Genomic DNA, 22,971 nt, shown 5'->3' on the forward strand with positions numbered 1-22,971 from the left:
TGGTGCAGGAGGGAGGGGTTCAGATTTTTGGGACATTGGAACCGGTTCTGGGGGCGGTGGGACCATTACAAACCGGATGGTCTACACCTGGGCAGGACTAGAACCAATGTCCTAGGGGGTGCTTTTGCTAACACTGTTGGGGAGGTTGTAAACTAATGTGGCAGGGGGATGGGAACCAGATTAGGAAGTTAGAGGTCAGTAAAGAAGCAGCAACTAAAGCCAGTAAGGTACGAGACAATAAACTCAATGTGACTAAGGGGAAGAGTAGACAGGGAAGAGATGATGAACGCAAAGGTGGCCTGAGGTGCATTTGTTTTAATGCGAGAAGTGTAGCAGGTAAGGCAGATGAACCTAGGTCTTGAATCAGTACCTGGGAATATGATGCTATTGGTATTACTGAGACTTGGTTGAGGGAAGGGCAGGCCTGGCAACTGAATATCCCAGGGTATAGATGCTTCAGGAGGGATAGAGAGGGAGGTAGAAGGGGTGGAGGAGTTGCATTACTCGTCAGAGATGATATCACAGCTGTGATCAAGGAGGGCACGATGGAGGATTCGAGCACTGAGGCAATATGGGTGCAGCTGAGAAATAGGAAGGGTGCAGTAACATTGTTGGGACTTTACTACAGGCCTCCCAAAAGCGAGCATGAAGTAGAGGTACAAATATGCAGACAGATTATAGAAAAATGTAGGAACAATAGGGTGGTTGTGATGGGAGATTTTAACTTCCCCAACATTGAATGGGATTTGTGTAGTGTTGGAGGCGTAGATGGAGCAGAGTTTGTAAGGAGCATACAGGAGAGTTTTTTAGAGCAGTATGTAAATAGTCCAACTCAGGAAGGGGCCATACTGGACCTGGTATTGGGGAATGATCCTGGCCAGGTGGTTGATGTTTCAGTCGGTGATTACTTTGGGAATAGCGATCACAATTCCGTAAATTTTAGAATACTCATGGACAAGGACAAGAGGGGTCCGAAAGGAAGAGTACTAAATTGGGGAAAGGCTGTGTATAACAAAATTCGGCAGGAGCTAGGGAATGTGGATTGGGAGCAGCTGTTTAAGGGTAAATCCACATTTGAAATGTGGAAGTCTTTTAAGGAAAGGTTGATTAGAGTGCAGGACAGACATGTTCCTGTAAAAATGAAAGATAGAAATGGCAAGATTAGGGAACCATGGATGACGGGTGAAATTGTGAGACTAGCTAAGATGAAAAAGGAAGCATACATAGGATCGAGGCAACTCAAAACTGATGAAGCTTTGGAGGAATATCGGGAAAGTAGGACGAATCTCAAACGTGCAATAAAGAGGGCTAAAAGGGGTCATGAAATATCTTTGGCTATCAGGGTTAAGGAAAATCCCAAAGCATTTTATTTGTATGTAAGGAGCAAGAGGGTAACTAGAGAAAGGATTGGCCCACTTAAAGACAAAAGAGGGAATTTATGCGTGGACTCAAAGGAAATGGGTGAGATTCTTAATGAGTACTTTGCATCGGTATTCACAAAGGAGAGGGACAAGATGGATGTTGAGACTAGGGATGGATGTTTAAATACTCTCGGTCAAGTTGTCATATGGAAGGGGGAAGTTTTGGGTATTCTAAAAGACATTAAGGTGGACAAGTCCCCGGGACCAGATGGGATCTATCCCAGGTTACTGAGGGAAGCGAGGGTCGAAATAGCTGGGGCCTTAACAGATATCTTTGTAGCATCCTTGAGCACGGGTGAGGTCCCGGAGGACTGGAGAATTGCTAATGTTGTCCCTTTGTTTAAGAAGGGTAGCAGGGATAATCCAGGGAATTATAGACCTGTGAGCTTGACGTCAGTGGTAGGCAAACTGTTGGAGAAGATACTGAGGGATAGGATCTATTCACACCTGGAAGAAAATAGACTTATCAGTGATAGGCAGCATGGTTTTGTGCAGGGAAGGTCATGTCTTACAAACCTAATAGAATTCTTTGAGGAAGTGACAAAGTTAATTGATGAGGGAAGGGCTGTAGATGTCGTATACATGGACTTTAGTAAGGTGTTTGATAAGGTTTCCCATGGCAGGTTGATGGAAAAAGTGAAGTCGTATGGGGTTCAGGGTGTACCAGCTAGATGGATAAAGAACTGGCTGGGCAACAGGAGACAGAGAGTAGTGGCGGAAGGGAGTGCCTCAAAATGGAGAAGGGTGACTAGTGGTGTTCCACAGGGATCCGTGCTCGGACCACTGATGTTTGTGATCTACATAAATAACCTGGAGGAAGGTATAGGAGGTCTGATTAGCAAGTTTGCAGATGATACTAAGATTGGTGGAGTTGCAGATAGCGAGGAAGACTGTCAGAGAATACAACAAAATATAGATAGATTGGAGAGTTGGGCAGAGAAATGGCAGATGGAGTTCAATCCAGGCAAATGCAAGGTGATGCATTTTGGAAGGTCAAATTCAAGAGCGGACTATATGGTCAATGGAAGGGTCTTGGGGAAATTTGATGTGCAGAGAGATCTGGGAGTTCAGGTCCATTGTACCCTGAAGGTGGCAATGCAGGTTGATAGAGTGGTCAAGAAGGCATACAGCATGCTTGCCTTCATCGGACGGGGTATTGAGTACACGAGTTGGCAGGTCATGTTACAGTTGTATAGGACTTTGGTTCGGCCACATTTGGAATACTGCGTGCAGTTCTGGTCGCCACATTACCAGAAGGATGTGGATGCCTTGGAGAGGGTGCAGAGGAGGTTCACCAGGATGTTGCCTGGTATGGAGGATGCTAGCTATGAAGAAAGGTTGAGTAGATTAGGATTGTTTTCGTTGGAAAGACGGACGTTGAGGGGGGACCTGATTGAGGTCTACAAAATTATGAGAGGTATGGACAGGGTGGATAGCAACAAGCTTTTCCCAAGAGTGGGGGTGTCAGTTACAAGGGGTCACAATTTCAAGGTGAGAGGGGGAAAGTTTAAGGGAGATGTGCGTGGAAAGTTTTTTATGCAGAGGGTGGTGGGTGCCTGGAACACTTTACCAGCGGAGGTGGTAGAGGCGGGCACGATAGCATCATTTAAGACGCATCTAGACAGGTATATGAATGGGCGGGAACAGAGGGAAGTAGACCTTGGAAAATAGGAGACAGGTTTAGATAAAGGATCTGGATCGGCGCAGGCTGGGAGGGCTGAAGGGCCTGTTCGTGTGCTGTAATTTTCTTTGTTCTTTGTTCTTCAAGAACAATGCTTAGCAAAGTGCTAAAAAAAAATAATCACACCCTGCAGCAAACAGCCTAAAACGAAAGTAAAAAGCTGACAGAAAGCCCAGCTCCACCCACTCTCTGACATCACTGCAGTAATAAACACCCATTTCTTAAAGGTACTCTCACTACAGATATTTACATACTCGCCCATTTATAAACACCTATTTCTTAAAGGTACTCTCACATGACAGCATAGCATGACATGGCAGCACGGTAGCATTGTTTGGCAGCACGGTAGCATTGTGGATAGCACAATCGCTTCACAGCTCCAGGGTCACAGGTTCGATTCCGGCTTGGGTCACTGTCTGTGACCCAAGTCTGCACATCCTCCCCGTGTGTGCGTGGGTTTCCTCCGGGTGCTCCGGTTTCCTCCCACAGTCCAAAGATGTGCAGGTTAGGTGGATTGGCCATGATAAATTGCCCTTAGTGTCCAAAATTGCCCTTAGTGTTGGGTGGGGTTACTGGGTTATGGGGATAGGGTGGAGGTGTTGAACTTGGGCAGGGTGCTCTTTCCAAGAGCCGGTGCAGACTCTATGGGCTGAATGGCCTCCTTCTGCACTGTAAATTCTATGTAATTCTATGACACCTCACCTTAGCCAAAAGGCCGAGAAGCGATAGTTATTTCCATTTTTATTGGACATATATACTGTTCCAAATACTTGGAAAGCGTCCACCATCATGCCTGCAACTAAAGAGTCATAACCCCATAACAAAGACAGCTAATCCTTTAATATAAATAATCTATTGGCGCTGACAGTCGAACTGTGAGCTTTCAGTACCCACTGTGATAATGATAGGCTTTGGAAGCAGTCATGCAATAATAATGCTATAATCATAGCGCTTCTGGTTATGTCAATAAACACAAAGTACGACTGGAAACACAATTTTTTTCCAACTCGGTTTCCCCCAAAACTTAAAAGGCTGGCTATTTAAATAACTTGTCAACCTGACAGTTCCAATGATCCTGGGAAGAATTTTCCAAAATATTCCCAAAAAATGGCAGTGTCAGGTTCTGACTGAAAATAGGCGTGTTTCTCTTCAGAACAGCCTCGTTTTCTGACCAGATCTCCTGATTGTCAAAAACAAAATTGGGAAGCTCAGTTTGTGCTGCTACTCTGGCAGGGCCAGGCCTGATAGACATTCACATGGCCAGCTGCACAACAGACATCGGATGGTGCCCTGATCTGCGAAGGAAAACTTCCCCCCATTCCCTATGGACACATAAGCATTCCTCATAAGCATCAGGGCCCCCACCACATCATGGAAGCATTGGGGTCACTTTTAACCCTCTCCCCCCACACCCCCACCATGCTGTGATCAGCACACACCCCTCTCCCCCCAATCACATAAGGGGAATCCCCTTCCCCCAATGGAAGAGTATTCCCCCCCTAGTTGTGACCCCTGGTAATGCCTGCCTCACTGTCCCTGGCAGTGCCCCCTGGTACCACCCTGCACTGCCAGGGTGCAAATCAGAATTGATTCGCTTTGGAATGACGTCACGTTGCCAGTTTTGGGGGGTGTAGGTAGCATTCCACTGGACTGGACGCTATGGTGTAAAGCTGTTCAATTATCTTTAACAGAATGTAAATTTGTGGAAATTAGTGCTTTGATGCAACTAACTGGGAATAAAGTCCCATAGCGAGAGCGTTTAGTCGTGTGTTTCCCAGCGCTCGAAGCCCCAAGAAACGCATGGCTTTTCAACGTGACTGGCAGAGAAAGGCCCTCAGCTGGGAATGCGCAGACAAGGCCGTGCATTGCCCCGTTTTATACACGGGGGAGCTCTGCTCACCACAACTCCTCAGTATAGCGAGAGATCGGAGCGCCATTTTAAAATGACCTCCAGATCCCTGACCCAGCCTAAATGTACTATGGGAAGGACCCCCACCCCCTGTGAAAGCCCCCGACACTCAGGCAGGGCACCCAGCCCAAATGCACAAGCAAAAAAAGTGCCAACTTGACACCGCCAACCAGGCAGTGCCTGTTGCAGCTGGCAATATCACCTGGGCACCTTGGCAGTGCCAGCTGGCACCCAGGTGGTACCAGCAGTGCCAGGTCACCACCCTGCCCAAAGAACATGTAGCTGGGGACCTCTGATCCCCTAGGAGAGGCCCACGAGTGCCATCCCATCAGGTCCCCATTTGTGGGATCAGTGCTGAATGGCGCTGGGGCAAGGTTTCTGAGGCAAAGGGGATGAATCCCAAAGCCCCAGGTGCCTTAGAAATCTGAACATTAGAGTGTGACTAGCCACCTCGCTCTAATACACAGATATGCTAAACCGTGATCCCACCCAGCATGGGCGGGAATTACATTGCACGTCTCGGAGATCGTGTTGGATCTTGTGAGGCATTGCGAGCCAGGTAGATCCCGGAAACGTGATCTCCCAGCTTTTATCGGCCACCATGCGCCACGGCCAGCTGCTATTCCGGCGCAGCGTGGCTGTTGGATCTCGCCCCAGGTTCACACCCACACCACCGGCGGGGGCACAGAGAAGATCCCAAATTAAGATCTCACCGGCGTAAATCCTGTTTTGGCCCACTCTTTTAAAAAAATATATTTTTATTAAAGTTTTGCAAAATGTTTCATAATAAATAGCAATAATCCTAACACAGCAAAATAGAATGAACATTAACACAGTGCAGAAAGAGAATATACAATAGCAATTACCTAGACGGTACCCCACGCGCCTCAGTCTTCCCACACCCTCCCAATGGAGTACCCCCCCCCCCCCCCCCCGGATCACTGCTGCTGACGTTTTAATTTTCCCCGACAACTGTCAACGGACGGTATTATGCCCCCGCTCAACAGCAGCAGCTCTGTACACTTGGCAAAATTATTTACACACATAAGCAGGCATCTGTTCGTGGCGTCCACCCCCCCCCCCCCCCCCCCTCCCCTGGTTCCTGGCTACCTGGCTAATCTTTTGCTTGTTCGTTGGCCACAAACAGGTCCCGGAACAGTTGCATGAATGGCTCCCACGTTCTGTGGAAGCCGTCGTCTGACCCTCGGATGGCGAATTTGATTTTCTCTATTTGGAGAGATTCCGAGAGGTCGGACAGCCAGTCTGCAGCTCTGGGTGGTGCTGCTGACCGCCAGCCAAACAGGATTCTACGGCGGGCGATCAGGGAGGCAAAGGCAAGGGCGTCCGCCCTCCTCCCCAGGAATAGATCTGGCTGGTCCGAAACCCCGAAGACCGCCACTATCAGGCATGGCTCCACCCTCACTCCCACCACTTTGGACCTAACCTCGAAGAAGGCTGTCCAGTACTCCACGAGTCTGGGGCAAGACCAGAACATGTGGGCGTGGTTGGCCGGGCCTCTTTGGCACCGTTCACATCTGTCTTCCACCTCCGGGAAGAACCTACTCATACGGTTTCTTGTTAAGTGGGCTCTATGTACCACTTTTAGTTGCGTCAGGCTGAGCCTTGCGCACGTGGAGGTGGAGTTGACCCTATGCAGTGCTTCGCTCCAGAGTCCCCACCCTATCTCCATCCCCAGGTCGTCCTCCCATTTCCTCCTTGTTGCGTCCAGTACGGTGTCGGCCCCATCTACCAGTCGGTCATACATGCCGTTACTGTTTCCTTTATCTAATATGCTTGCGTCTAGTAACTCTTCCAGTAGTGTCTGTCGTGGTGGTGGTGGGCATGTCCTTGTCTCCTTTCATAGGAAGTTTTTTTGTTGCAGCTACCTTAGCTTGGTCCCCCTGGCTAGCTGGAATTTCTCTGTCAGTTCGCCCAGTGTTGCGATCCTGCCGTCCGTGTATAGGTCCCTGACTGTCAGTGTCCCTTCGTCCTGTCTCCACCTTTTGAAGGTGGCCTCAGTCAGAGCTGGCATGAACCTATGGTTGTTGTAGATGGGAGCTTTACCCGACATTTTGGTCAGGCCAAATTGCTGCCGTAGTTGGTTCCAGGATTGGAGGGTGGCTATTACCACCGGGATGCTGGAGTGTTTTTTGGGTGGGGATGGGAGTGCCGCCGTGGCGAGGGCCCGGAGGGAGGTCCCCATGCAGAAGGCCTCCTCCGGGATGTAGATTGGGATGGATCTAAATAGGAAGAGGTACCTGTGCAGCACGTTCATTTTGATCGTCTGGACTCTCCCTGCGTTTTGGCCCACTCTTGAGATTTAACAACCATAACAGGATTTTCACCCTCAGCGAAGCGATCCACAATATCGCGCCAACATCTTTATTTCAGGTCTACTCTTAAAAAATAAACCTACCTCAATCGCTGTGGTATAAAACCCCGTATCCAGTAAAAACGGGGTCTTGAAGAGCTCAATGAGTTCAGATGACTCACTGGATAGGGGTTTCCCCTGTGTGTGAGTTGTGGCCCACCCTCGTTCTCCCACCAACAATAAGGATCTGTTGGAAATGGGGGCGGGACATCCGGATCTGGGATCCCAGTACCATTTTGGATAAGACGTGGAATCTCCATGACCCCATTAAACCTGAGGCCATCTCTCTCAAACTAATTTGGTAAGCAAGAAATAGAATTCTGAACTGATGAATATTCAAGGTAAGTTTGTTTTAAGTAACATACTAGGTAGGGCAGGATTCTCCGTTTCAGAGATTATGGGCCCGATTCTCCCAAAAGGGTACAAAGTCCCCAGCGAGTGCGTTTAGCCGGCAGTTTCCTGGCGCTCGCAGTTGAATAAGGGGCCTGAACGGAAATGGCACAGCCAAAGCTGCACATAGATCCACTTTGTACAGCGAGGCACTCCGCTCACCGGACTCCCCCTCCACCCCACCCCCGCATCCCCCCAACACCCATGCTGGCGCAATCGCATGCGCACAAACCTTGCCAGCTTGGCACCTTGGCAGTGCCAACTGGCACCCAGGTTTCTCTGCCAAGGTGCCAGGTGGCATTACCAGCGTACCCTGCGGCACCAGCTGTGCCAGGGAACCAGCTGCTCAGAGGGCATGCAGCGGGGGGGTCTCCGATCCCCTTCGAGACTCCTAAGAGTTCCATTCCGTCTGATCGGCGTTTGTGGGAACCTGTGCTGAACGGCACTCGCCCGAGGTCTCTGAGGTGAGGTTGAATCTTTCAGGAAGCGAAAAGTGAGGATAAACGAGTTGTTTTCCAAATGGCAGGCAGTGACTAGTGGGGTACCACGGAGATCTGTGCTCGGACCCCAACTGTTCACATTATATATTAATGGAGGGAAGGTCTTACGAGGAAAGGCTCAGGGACTTGAGGTTGTTTTCGTTAGAGAGGAGAAGGCTGAGAGGTGACTTAATAGAGACATATAAGATAGTCAGAGGGTTAGATAGGGTGGACAGTGAGAGCCTTTTTCCTCGGATGGTGATGACCAACACGAGGGGACATAGCTTTAAATTGAGGGGTGGTAGATATAGGACAGATGTCAGAGGCAGTTTCTTTACTCAGAGAGAGATGGATACTCAGCAAGGCCTTGGTGTCCTCGTGCATCACTCACTGAAAGTAAGCACGCAGGTACAGCAGGCAGTAAAGATGGCAAATGGTATGTTGGCCTTCATTGCGAGAGGATTTGAGTGTAGGAATAGGGATGCTTTACTGCAATTGGATAGGGCATTGATGAGGCCACAACTGGAGTATTGTGTGCAGCTTTGGTGTTCTTATCTGAGGAAGGATGTTCTTGCTATGGAGGGAGTGCAGGGAAGCTTTACCTGGCGGAACTGTCATATGAGGCGAGACTAAGTCGGTTAAGATTCTATTCATTGGCGTTAAGAAGAGTGAGAGGGGATCTCATAGAAACTTACAAAATTCTAACAGGATTCGACAGAACTAGGGGTCTTAGTTTGAGGATAAAGGGTAAACCTTTTAGGACTAAAAGGGGAAATCAGGGTATTGAATTTGATGATCAGCCATGATCATGATGAATGGCGAAGCAGGCTTGAAGGGACAAATGGCCTCCTCCTGCTTCTATTTTTGATGTATGTTTCTATCTATATATGTATGACCTCACGGCCTGCCTTCTAACCGCCCCCAGAACTCCCCCGCGGCCCTGGAAGAAGCTCTCCCGGCCAGTGGCACAACTGTCAGCACACTATGGTGATGTTCGACACTTTCCGGACCCTCTCTCTCCTTCCCAGTTTTTGAAACCACAAGTGAAAATCGGCGTCGGTAATTCCTCCTGGCGGAGCCTTGTGGAGGCCCCAGAGAATACCGGGTCAGGCCTACTAATGATATACCAACGTCATTTACTGTAGATACGGAGTAGAACGCACTGACTCCGCTGTTGAGGTATCAGAACATGGCATCCGGCGCCGGCCAAGATTTTCGCCTCAGCCACTATTCTCAGCCTAATCGTGTTTCCCCATTCCGGTATTGGACGATGGAGAATCCTGCCCTAGTTTTCTTACATTTCTGGTTTTAACTACTTCTAAATCAAATTTAACTCCATAGAAACATCACGGGCCGGATTCGCCGATTTGGAGACTATGTTCTGACTGAAAGAACAGCGCAAAATGGCCACCGATCCCCCATCTGGTGGGGGGCTTGCAGGCACGCAGCGTAGAGCACCCGGCTCTGGCTGCCGATACAGCCGGACAATTGGCGGGTCTGTGGCCGGAGGGGGTGGTGAATCGCAAAAGCGGAACTGCCCCCAATTTCGGTGCCAATGTGGATTCTCCGGCCGATCGCCGAACATCGATTTTGGCGTCGGAGACCAGAGAATCCCACCCCACAATATGAACTATCCCAGATATCCTCAGCGGAATTCTCCATCGGTGGGATCCCACGGGAGTCCGCTGGCAGTACACCCAGGTCCGCGGTTTCCCGACAACGTGAATTGGTCATAATGGGGAACCCCATTGGCTGGCTGCAGGAACGCAGAGTCCTGCTGCCAGCGGTGGCGTGTCACGCCGGAAAACGCGGCTGGCGGACTGGAGAACCCCCCCCCCCCCTGTCTACAACCAAAATCTTTAAATGGGATCGAAATGTTAACATGCGTTAAAAAAAAATTGGTTGGCATGCACCAGCATAATTCAGGGTCTTGGGACAAATCGATATATTAGTCAGTTAGCTGCTTATAATTCAATTACACTGCAGACCATTAATTTAACAGCACAAAGGGCCATTGGATCCATAGCACCTGTCCTGGCTATTTGCAAAGACAATCCAAATGGATAACCACTCCCCTGCTCTCTTCACATTCCTTCATATCTTCTTCTCCTTCAAATATTTCTCCAATTTCCCTTAAAAGGTCCAGCAAAACCTTCCAGATTCCAACAACCCACTCCATAAAGAAATGCTCCATATTCTTGCTCCCCTCATGTCAGTTGGAGTTTGATTTTAGTGATCCCGTGTCATTGACTCCCCACCCAGAGTGAAATACAAATCTTCTTTGCTCCAGTGGAAACAATTGGCAGAACAAGCTTCCCATCCATAGTATTATCCTGCTCAACCGATGCTGACAATATTCTATTGTTTTCCTATCCTTACTATAATGGGGTATTCAAAAAAACTGTGTCCTGATCAATATTGTATGCTCTTTCCTTCAAATGAATCCCTTGGCACACGATTCTTAAATAAGCTTTTATATCACATGGGAACTTAGAAGATTCCACAACCTCCATTGTTAGTGTCACGTTCATGTTGAATCTATTTTTAACCTGATCATTATGAAGGACGATTGCTATATAGAGCTGGGGTTGGGTTCTCCGGCCCCTTCCCGCCATCTGTTTCTCGGCACTGTGCCGTTGCCTGACGACGGGATTATCTGTCCTGCCACTTGTCAATGGGATTTCCCATAGAAGCCACTCCACGCAGCCGGGAAGCCCACGGCTGGGTGCCCAGTAGGTGGGAACAGAGAATCCCAACGGCCAGAGAATTCCAGCCCTGATATTATTTCAGCCTTTGCTGCCTGTCATTGTTGCTACCCAGTCTCCTTCCCGGTGTCTCCTCTGTTAGGCTGCTGTTTATAAAGTGAAGCTATGTTCTGTGCTGTGGCCATGGTAAGATGCACACAGAACATCTAGTTCTTTGACTAGTGATGATAGTTTATTAACAAAATGAACACGTGGAAAGATAACTAATGAACTATAATATAAACGGTAGTGACTAAGTGAATTCCCCTCAAGATACTTCTTGATCCATTACTGGATACATTACTGTGTATATGCATATCACCACACTAACCTCATTCCCTTTTGGACGCAGGTCATTATGAACACATTGTGGTTTGGACTCAGCATGACTGATGCGATTAAAAAGGGAAGACTTTACGTAAATTCAAATAATATTGTGAATTTGGAACGTGAATTTGATAAGGTAAGTTCCAGGTTTCAAAGGATATCATTTCTCAGTTTCATAATATTTTGTACCATAATCTTTGCCTATGGTGGTCTCGATGAAAGAAATCAGTGTAATATTTCCTCTTAGCATTATTAAATATTATGTAGAAGTGGGACTTTCCATCCAGATTTACTGCCTGGGTGAAGGTATCCTCATAGACTCATAGAATTTACAATGTAGAAGGCCATTCGGCCCTTCGAATCTGCACTGGCCCTTGGAAAGAACAGCCTACCCAAGCCCACATCTCCACCCCATGTCATAACCCAGTAACCCCACCTAACCTCTTTGGACATTAAGGGCAATTTAGCACGGCCAATCCACCTAACCTGCAGAGCTTTGGATTGTGGGAAGAAACCGGAGCTCCCGGCGGAAACTCACGCAAACACGGGGAGAACATGCAAACTCCACACAGACAGTGATCCAAGGCCGGAATTGAACCCGGGTCTCTGCCGCTGTGCTAAGCAGTGCCTCCTTTTGGCTGTACGCCTCATTGCCTGTAAACCCATGGGGCGGAATTCTCCCATCGGGGGACAAACAGCTGACACAGGAGTGAAACCCGGAGTGTTTCACTCCGGGGTCGGAGGCCGCTCCTTGCCCCCTATTCTCCTCACCCCCCCCCCCCCCACCGGGCAGCCGGCAGCGCCTAAGTGATGTTAGCCGCGCATGCGCAGGTTGGCCGGCGCCAACCCGCGCATGTGCGGTTGCCGTCTTTCCCTCCGCTACCCCGCAAGACATGGCGGCTTGATCTTGCGGGGCGACGGAGGGAAAAGAGTACGTCTTTTAGATACGCCGGCCCGACGATCGGTGGGCACCGATCACGGGCCAGACATCTCCTGAGCACGCCTGTGGTGCTCGATCCTCCCTCCGCACCCCACAGACCCCACACACAGAGGTCATGCGCTGTTCACGCCAGCAGTGACCAGGTGTGGTTGGCGCCGGCATGAACCGGTCGGGTTCGGCAGGCCGCTCGGGCCATCCGGGTCGGAGAATCGCTGGTCGCCGTGAGAAACGGCGAGCGGCGATTCTCCGAGCGGCCTGTCGAAAAACACAACACACCATTTTGGGGGGGGGGGGGGGGGGGGGGGGGGGGGGGAGAATCGTGGGGGTTGCCAGGGCGGCGTGGCGTGATTCGCCTGGCCCTCCCGCGATTCTCCCCCCCGGCGTGGGGGTCGGAGAATCGCGCCCATGCTTCTTTGGCGAGAAACGTGAATCAAGGATGGTATGTTACCTCCCTGGTGCCAGGGTCTAGGATGTCACGGAGTGGCTGCAGGATATTCTGAGGAGGGAAGGTGAACAGCCAGTGGTTTGGGACACATTGGAACCAACGACACAGATAAGCTGCAAGCCGAGTACAGGAAGTTAGAAGATAAACCAAAATGCAGGATGTCAAATGTAGTAATCTCAGGATTACTCCCAGTCCCAGGCATTAGAGAGAGCAGGAATATGTTTGCAGATTAATGCATGGCTGGAGAAATGGTGTATTCGAGAGTGATTCAGATTCTTGAGGCATTGGGACCGGTTCAGGCAAAGGTGGGATCTGTACAAATCGGATAGGTTGCATCCAGGCAGAACTGGGATCAATCTCCTTGTGGGAGCTTTGGCTAGTTCTGTTGGTGAATATTTAAACAAGTGTGGCAGGGGGATGGGATCCCAGGAGTAGCATCAAATAGGTCAGATTCAAATCAGTAAAATGGAGGTAGAATATTAGCTATTGATACAGAAGATGTAGTGATAGACTTGGAATTACAGGAGAAGCAAAGTTTAAAAAGTGTCCAGCAAGGGAAGGTGGCTGGGTTGAACTGTTCCTGCTTCAATGCAAGGAGCATTGCAAACAAGGTAGATGAGTTAAGGACACAGGTAGACACATGGGAGCAGGATATCATTGCTATAACGGAAACTTGGCTAAATTGGCTGCTCAATAACCCTGGTTATAGAATCTTCAGACAGGATAAAGGAGGGGGAATAGAACTAATGATTAAAGAATCAATTCTAGCTGTGAGATGGGATGATCTACTAAACGGGTCAACAAATGAGGCTTTATTGGTTGAGCTCTGAAATAAAAAAGGGGCAGTCACACTACTGGGAGTATACTACACACCCCAAATAGTGAAAGGGAGATAAAATGTCAAATATCGAGGGAAATTTCTGTCTCTAAGAACAATAATATTAGGAGACTTTAGCTATCCCAATATCAACTTGGTTTCAAACAATACAAGGGGAACCGAGGGAGAAACATTTGTGCAGTGTGTCCAGGAAACAAATTCAACCAATTAGTGACAACTTGATTGAGTTCTTTGAAGAGGTGACAAAGAAAATTGTTGAGGGAAGGGTTGTGGATGTAGTTTGTATGGACTTTAGTAAAGCGTTTGACAATGTCCCACATGGCAGACTGGTGCAAAAACTAAAATCACATGTGATTCGGGATGGGCTGGCGAGATGGATACAAAACTGGCTTGGTTATAGAAGGCAGAGAATAGCGGTGAATGGAGATCTGTAGATAGTGGTGTTTCACAGGGATCGTGCTGGAACCTGTGTTGTTTGTAGTATATATAAATAACCTGGAGGAAAATGTAGGTGATCTGATTAGTATGTTTGCGGATGACACAAAGATTGTTGGAGTTGCTGATGGTGCCGAAGATTGTCAGAGGGTCCAAGAGGATGTAGATAGATTGGAGGCTTGGGCTCAGAAATGGCAGATGGAGTTTAGTCAGGACAAATGTGAGATGATGCAAATCTAGATATGAATTAGACTGTAACTGGCAGAACCCTTAGGAACATTAACATACAGAGGGATCTGGACGTGCTGGTCCACAGTTCCCGAGGAAAGTGGCAACACAGGTGGCCAAGATGATTAAGAAGGCAAATGGCATGCCGGGGCATTGAGTACAAGAGTTGGGAAATCACGTTGCAGCCATATAAAACCTTGGTTAGGCAGCATTTGGAGTATTGTGTGCAGTTCTGGTCACCACATTATCAGAAGAACGTGGAAGCTTTGGAGAGTGCAAAGAAGGTTCACCAGGATGTTGCCTGGTCTCGAGGATGTTGGCTATGAGGAGAGGTTGAATAAACAAGGATTGTTTTCACTGGAAAGACGGAGGCTGAGGGGAGACCTGATAGAGGCCTACAAATTTTGAGAGGCACAAACAGGGTGTGATAGCCACAGGCTTTTTCCAAGGGTGGACGTATCAATTACAAGGGGCCCAGGTTCAAGGTGAGAGGGAGAAAGTTTAAGGGAGATGTGCGGGGTAGGTTTTTCATACAGTGAGTAGTGGGAGCCTGGAATGCATTGCAAGAGGATGTGGTAGAAACAGGCACATTAGCAACATTTAAGAGAGGGATTCAACATCAACATCAACATCAGGATGGGTACATGAAAAGGGAGGAAATAGAGGGATACGGACTGAGTGAGGGAAGAAAGTTTATTTTTAGTTGGGGCATCATGATGGGCACAGGCTTGGAGGGCCGAAGGGCCTGTCCCCGTGCTGTACTTTTCTTTGTTCTTTGTTCTAAACCCAAGAATAGGAGATGTAATGCTGGGCCTAGTCTTGGGGTATAAAGAAAAGCAAAAGTGGGTTCAGTGACAGTTGGCAGCCATATTGGGGATAGTGATCACAATTCAGTTAGATTAGTATTACCATGGTACAGGACAAAGTTAAAACTGGAGTAAACATTTTGAACTGGGGGAAGGCACATTTTGCAGAAGGAACTTGCTGAGACAGATTAGCCAGCACTGCTAGAGGATAAATTAGTGGAAAACCAGTGGGGAGCACTGAAAACGGAGATCCTAAATGTACAAAGTAGACATGTCCCCTCCAAGATTAAGAGTGGTACTGCCAAGTCTCGACCCCACCGGTTGTCCGGAGGAATACAGGTGAAGATCAAACAGAAAAAGAAAGAGTTCAATTGGCACAAAGAATTAAGCGTTGCAGATAGCCTAGATGAGTATAGTAAGTGCAGGGACGAAGTCAATAAGGAAATCAAAGAGAGGGCATGAAAAAAGATTAGCAAGTAAAGTTAAAGACAACCCAAAGATATTTTACCAATATATTAATGATAAAAGGTGGGCAGCATGGTAACACAAGTAGCTAGCACTGTGGCTTCAAAGCGCCAGCGTCCCAGTTTCACTTCCTCGCTGGGTCACTCTCTGTGCGGAGTCTGCACGTTCTCCCCGTGTCTGCGTGGGTTTCCTCCGGGTGCTCCGGTTTCCTCCCACAGTCCAAAGACGTGCACGTTAGGTGGAGTGGCCATGGTAAATTGCCCTTAGTGTCCAAAAAAGGTTAGGAGACGTTATTAGGTTACGGGGATAGGGTGGCAGTGAGGGCTTAAATGGGTCGGTGCAGACTCGATGGGCCGAATGGCCTCCTTCAGCACTGTATGTTTTATGTTCTATGATAGTTAAGGAAAAAGTGGGACCTATCATATGTGAAAAAGGGAACTTGTGTGTAGATGCAGTGGCTGTGGGAAGAGTTTTTATTGAATATTTTGTCTCCGTGTTCACAAAGGAAAGGGATGATGCAGATATAATAGTCCAGTGGGAACAGTGAGATATTGGATGGGATAATCAAAAGAGAGGAAGTACTCAAAGGGTTGGAATCCTTGAAAGTCATCAGGGACAGATAGATTATTTCCGAGGCTACTGAAGGAGGTCAGGGAGGAGATAGCAGATACTCTGAGGATGATTTTCTAATCCTCACTAGATACAGGGCAGGTACTGGAAAACTGGAGAAATGCAAACATGGTTCCATTGTTTAAAAAGGGATCGAAGGAAATGTCAAACAACTATAGGCCAGTTAGTGTTCCCTCAGTGGTGGGCAAATTAGTAATCAATCCTGAGAGATCGGATTAACTGTCACATGGAGAGGCATGGACTAGTCAGGGATGGTCAGCATGGAATGTGGGAAAGGAAGGCCTTGCCTCACAAATTTGATCAAATTCTTTGAGGAAGTGACAAGAAGTTTTGATGAAGTGCAGTGGATGTTGTGTATATGGATTTTAGCAAGGCCTTTGACAAGGTCCCACATGGTAGATTGGTCGAAAAAGTAAAAGCCCATGGGATACAGGGCAATGTGGCAAACTGGATAAAAAGTTACTTTGATAACAGGAAACAATGGCTGCCTTTGCAAAAGGAACGTTATTTCAAGCGGTGTTCCACAGGGCTTGGTGTTGGCACCCTTACTGTTTGTGTTATATATTAACGATTTGGACGTGAACGTGGGGGGCACAATTGAGAAATTTGCAGAAGACTCAAAGATTGGCTCAGTGGTGGACAGTGTAGAGGATAGCTATAATCTCCAAAATGATATCGATGGGTTGACGGAGTGAGCGATAAAGTGGCAGGTGGAATTTAACACAGAGAAGTGTGAGGTCATGCATTTAGGGAGTACACAATAAATGGGAGTATACTAAGAGGGGTAGATGAAGTGAGAGATCTTGGCGTACAAGTACACAGGTCCCTAAAGGCAGCAGTTCAAGTTGACAAGGTTGTAAAGAAAGCATATGGAATGCTCTCCTTTATTGGCAGAGGTATGGAATATAAAAGTAAGGATATAATGTTGGAATTGTATAAAACACTGGTGAGGCCACAGCTGGAATATTGTGTGCAGTTCTGGTCACCACATTACAGGAAGGACATTATTGCTTTGGAGAGAGTGTAGAAGGGGTTTACAAGAATGTTGCCAGGGCTTGAGGAGTGTAATTACGAAGGAGAGATTGGACAGGTTGCAGTTATTTTCCTTGGAACAAAGAAGACTGAGGGGTGACTTAATTAAGGTGTACAAAATTCTGAGGGGAACAGATGGAGTGGACAGGATAAAATTGTTTCCCTTGGTGGAGAATTCTAGAACCAGGGGACATAGATTTAGGATAAGTGGCAGACGGTGTAGAGGGGAATGAGGAAAATCTTTTTTACGCAGAGGGGTAGTGGGAGTCTTGAATTCACTGCCCGAGTTACTGGTGGAGGCAGAGACCCTAAACTCTTTTAAAAAGGTACCTGGATCTGCACCTAACGTGCTGCAAGATCAGGGTTATGTACCGGGGTTATGCAGGAAGTTGGGATTCGAAGAAGCTGCTGGCTGTTGAAATGAAAATGAAAATCGTTTATTGTCACGAGTAGGCTTCAATGAAGTTACTGTGAAAAGCCCCTAGTCGCCACATTCCGGCGCCTGTCCGGGGAGGCTGGTACGGGAATCGAACCGTGCTGCTGGCCTGCTTGGTCTGTTTTAAAAGCCAGCGATTTAGCTTGTGAGCTAAACCAGCCCCTGGTTTAGCTCACAACAGTGTTCTGGGGCAGGCATGGACAAGATGGGCCGAATGGCCTCCTTCGGTGCTGTAACTTTTCTATGATTTTATAGGAGCTTTCCCTTTGTGAGAGAGACTAGAATGAGAGGGACTCAGTTTAAAAAATCAGGGATCTCCCATTTTGGATGGAGATGAGGAGAATTTTTCTCTGAGGACAGTCTGTGGAATTTTTCTCCCCAGAGAGCAAGAAAGGCAGGGTGGTTAAATACTTTTAAGGCTGAGTAGGATAAATTCTTGACTTACACAGGAGGCCAAGTTTAAGGTGGAAGGCTGGAGATTAGAGTGGAGGGCACAATCAGCTCAGCCATGATCTTGTTGAATGGCCGAACAGGCTTGAGGGGCAAATGACCAACTCCTGCTTCTTGTGTACATATGCATGTTTCATGTGTATGTTCATAAATCCTGGAATACGTAGGGTGACACTGAAAAGAGTGCCCCGTGAAACCTGCCAGATTGCCCTAGAAACTCAAATGGTTCCCTAATGTCCGTCAGGGGAAGGGTCCAGAGTCAAACACTCTCCACCCAATGCAGCCTCCATGTCAGACTACATGCTTCACTCATCTGGCCTTCTGAAGTGGTCTAGCCAGATATTCAGTTGGAAAAACAAATGCTACAATTCCAGATGATAGTCCCCTGCTATCAAGAGCACCAAATAAAATCTGACCCTTGGAGTGTGGAACTTGAGGTGCGGCAAATCGATTAAACAGTAAGTCAAGTTCATAGAATCCCTACAGTACAGAAGGAGGCCATTAAATTCATTGAGTCTGCACCGACCTCTGAACGAGCACCCCACCCAAACCCACTCCCATGCCCTATCCCAATAACCCCACCTAACCTGTACATCCCTGGACTCCAGGAGGAAACCGGAGCACCTGGAGGAAGTCCAGGCAGACACAGGGAAAGTGCAAACTCCACACAAACAGTTACCCAAGATCGGAATTGAACCTGGATCCCTGGTGCTGTGAGGCAGCAGTGCTATTGCTAACCACTGTGCCACCTTGCCGCCCAGGGCACATGATATTTTGCAGTAGATTGTTTTGATTGTGCCATTCTCTTCAGGTTTCAACCCTATTATGTGCCTCCACGATTGGTTTAATGCCACGATTGCCATTCTGGTTCAACCTTCCACATACTCTTTTATTCAGCCTATGAAGAACTAGGCCGGAGGCCTGGCTCGTGCTTCTGTCCTAAGGAGTGGAACATCATCTTGGCTGACTCTGAGGACTGAGTTTCAGGTTCTTCACTAATCGGTGGGATGTTGGATGGCATGGTTCCCACTTTATCCGGGGAGGGTATTTCCTCAATCCTGGGTCCAGAAGTCCAGAACAGAGGGTTGTCTCATGTGTTTCCCAGTTCCCCAAGCCCTGCAGTCTGTGACCACCCCATCCCCAAAATATTGTACTTTAACCCACAATACCACACTGTGCCCTTCCCCATCCGTTATTGCCCCCGCGTTATGTTCTGTCACACAATGTCAGCTGAAAACAGCCCCATGCTCTCTTCACTGTTTCCCCATATGTACTCTGGCTGGAAAGCCTTTCACTAACAGCAAGTGAACAGCAAATTTGATCACAAGGGTTTTAACTATTTTAAATGTATGATATTATTTCTCTGGACAGGAGGTTGAGAAGGCAATGAAGGAGAAACATCATGAGATTGGTCAGCCTATTCGGTTACAATCTGTTGCTCAAGGAATATTTAGAGATCATGGCTGCATTGAAGCAGTGTCAGACACCAGGAAACAAGGAAAATCTGCCGGCTACTGACACTTCAATGTCGAGTTCACATCAGTTCCAGCAGACTTATATTAAATTCAGCAGCATTCAGCAAAGACACAATCCTGCAATCTGTACCAGACAATGTGGGGAAGCTTGGTCGTATCTTCCAATTGGTTAATGAGACAAAATCTCAACTTACTCACAAGCGTGCCACATTGGCTGTCCAACAACAATATTACAAATGGCTTAATGAGTCCCAGAGCCTTTTAGACAGTGAATCTGAATCTGAGTTTTTCTTCCTGAGCCACCAAATTTTTGGACATTTTCACTGTTATCTTCTTTGCAAGGTGGAATGGTATGGGACCACCCTGAATTTTTAAATTGGCGAATTAAAGAGAAGCTTACTGAGAAAAATGGGACCAAGTCCGACACTACAGACCAAGAAGAGTGCAATCTAAGTCAATTTAACACTGACACTGTCGGAAGTTCTTTTTGTCTTGTGTCCTATGAACTTAGCCTTAATACAGTGTATATTCATGAGAGTTATTTTGTTCTTGAATGCCAGTTATTGTATATTAAGACCATAAGAAGAGCAATAAACTACTTTTAATGGGAGGGGGGAAATATGGATCAATGACAAAAGATGCCAGACCCGTTTTGTGGCATTTTCTGCATTGCAATGTTCTGGATCAACATTGGAGTCACCTCTGAACTTAGACTGGAGCGACCTCTTGGACTGGATTGAAACAGGTACATGAAGGATTACATCACTTTGGAGTTCCATTGAGAGCGGATTTTTTTTTTTAGAACAGTACAGCACAGAACAGGCCCTTCGGCCCTCGATGTTGTGCCGAGCAATGATCACCCTACTTAAACCCACGTAACCCGTATACCCGTAACCCAACAATCCCCCCATTAACCTTACACTACGGGCAATTTAGCATGGCCAATCCACCTAACCCGCACATCTTTGGACTGTGGGAGGAAACCGGAGCACCCGGAGGAAACCCACGCACACACAGGGAGGACGTGCAGACTCCACACAGACAGTGACCCAGCCGGGAATCGAACCTGGGACCCTGGAGCTGTGAAGCATTGATGCTAACCACCATGCTACCGTGAGGCCCAATGATCGTGAGGATTCTGATATCTGCAATCATTTCACCAATTCAGTGTCAGTAGTAGACTAGAAGTGGGCTTGACATCCTCTACAATCAGATACAGAATGGTTTTATGCAGGGTAAATGCTTTATGTTGTAAGAATGGTGTCTTGGTCACACACCTCTTCAGTACAATTCTACCCAAGCTGCATAAGTTAACATATTTTCTTACTGAGTGAGACTGCTGGTTAGGGGGAGTTTTGTGCGGGGAGCATATGCCCCCTAGAAGCTTGTTGAAAAATGCCCAAACTGATTTACACGTGGGTTTGACATCAGAAAAGAAAGACTTTCACCCCAAGAGTCTGAATTGAAATTATCCCACACTGCCCATCTTGGGACAAGTTTTACTTTAAGTTTCGTTAAGACTTTTTTAAGAGATGAAATACTAATCCCCCTTCGGGGAAGCTGCTTTTGATGTATTTGTGGGCCAAATGTCGGGATACAGCAGTCCAGCATGCCCGTGAAGGCTGAAGGCTCAAATCGTGCAATCACTCATTAATATTTGTATCGTTTCATCTCCCTCTAATGGCCTCAATAAATGATTGTATACAGATACAGGTCAAGTTAAACAAATACTGACCATGCACATATCATAGATGAGTATCTCATAACTTCCCTAAACTGCAGAAGGAGGCCATTCAGCCCATCGAGTCTGAACCAACCCTCCGAAAGCGCACCCTACCTCGGCCCACTCTCCCGCCCTATCCCCATAATCCCACCTAACTAGCACATCTTTGGGCACTAAGGGGCAATTTAGCACAGCCAATCCACCTACCCTGCACATATTTGGATTGTGGGAGGAAACCAGAGCACCTGGAGGAAACCTACACAGACACGGGGAGGAAGTGCAAATTCCACACAGTCACCCAAGGCCAGAATTGAACCCGGGTCCCTAGCACTGTGAGGCAGCAGTGCTAACCACTGTGCTGCCCCAAAGTGTTGATTTTCTGCTTTCTACTGAGGGGTTCCTATTCATAGTTAACTATCAAGGATCCCTAGAATCATAAAAACTTACCTCCCAAGAGGACAGACCTGCCTTGCCCATGTTTGCCCTTTGAAAGCAATGACACTTAGTCCCACGTCTCATTTTTTACCACCGTAACTCCTGTAAGTCACTCACCTCCAGCACCAACTCCCTTTTTAAAACTCTGCAACGTTTTTCAGGCAGAGCATTCCAGACACACATGTCTCTCTTGACCAGCGGAGGGAAAATAAAGTCTAATCTCACCCTCTAAATGTTTTGTAACCACTTAAAATCTTCAACCTCGAGTTTGAGGGAATTGTTTTTCTTTTTACTTCATCGAAACTTCTCATCATCTCGAAAACCTCTACCAGGTCATCTCTTAACCGCTAGTGTTCCAAGGATAACAGTCCTAATATTTCCCCATCTCGCTTGATAACCGAAGCCCCATATCTCTGTTAATGCCCTAGAAAACCTCCTCTACACCCTTCCTCAGTCCTTTCCACCTGTCCTGAAGTGTAGTGCTCAGAATTGTCCACAATATTCTAGCTGATGCCTAACCAGTGATTTAGAAAAGTTTGAGTGTGACCTTTTGGCTTTTATAGTATCTGCCTCTATTTATACACCAAAGCAGCTCATCTGCGTTTAAATCACCTCATCAATGTACCATGAAACCCCTAAGGATTTGTGTACATGGACACAAAGGTTTCTCTGCTCATCAACATTTTTCAAGAAGTATTTCCACGATGTTGCTGAATATCTGCTTATGAATAACTGGCATTTTCTGTAACTCAAATCGCAGCGCACATTAAGATTTGTAACTGCTCATGTTTGCTTTTTTGAGCAGAATGTACACATTAATGCCTTGAAATCCTTGCCAGGTCAATGAGTAGTTAGCTACCCTGATGCTTCAACTGGTACAAATTACACATCCCAATATCCAGATGTGTTCACCAAGTTATGTAGAGTTAATTGACCTCTGGCTAGGGGTGATACAGTGGGCCTGGTGAAGCATATGCCAGAAAGAAAGAATTGCATTCACATAGTGCCTTTCACTATCTCAGATCGCCACCTTACAGCCTATTAAGTAGCTTCATTTTGAAATTCATGTTGTAATATAGAAAATGCAGCAAACTATTTGTGCACGGCAAACATCCCGCATATAGCAATATCATTAAAATGTTTTGGTAATGTTGATTGAGGGATATTATCGACCAGGAGACCGAGGAGAACTTGCCTTCTTTTCTTTGAAGAGTGACATGGGATCATTTGCATCCAATTGACAGAGCAAACAGACCCTCATTTAACACTACATCCAAACAGTGGCTTCTCTGACAGTACTGCACTGCCAAC

The 22,971-nt window shown here is 47.2% G+C and overlaps 1 protein-coding gene across 2 annotated transcripts in view; it reads left to right on the forward strand.

Moving 5' to 3' along the window:
* The window catches only part of LOC119964350 (glutathione hydrolase 5 proenzyme-like), a 117,600-nt gene extending 97,557 nt beyond the window's left edge, over positions 1–20,043 (forward strand). Inside the window, exons 11-12 of one of the 2 annotated variants that reach the window (XM_038793720.1) lie at positions 11,348–11,458; positions 19,399–20,043. In XM_038793720.1, coding sequence (XP_038649648.1) covers positions 11,348–11,458; positions 19,399–19,545 — 258 coding nt within the window. In that variant the 3' untranslated portion in view covers positions 19,546–20,043. The remainder of the gene's footprint in view (positions 1–11,347; positions 11,459–19,398) is intronic. The other variant, XM_038793728.1, reaches the window with a different exon arrangement.
* The last annotated feature ends 2,928 nt before the right edge of the window (positions 20,044–22,971 follow it).

The sequence above is a fragment of the Scyliorhinus canicula genome, chromosome 1 (genome assembly GCF_902713615.1).
Source record: "Scyliorhinus canicula chromosome 1, sScyCan1.1, whole genome shotgun sequence".
Taxonomy (NCBI): domain Eukaryota; kingdom Metazoa; phylum Chordata; class Chondrichthyes; order Carcharhiniformes; family Scyliorhinidae; genus Scyliorhinus; species Scyliorhinus canicula.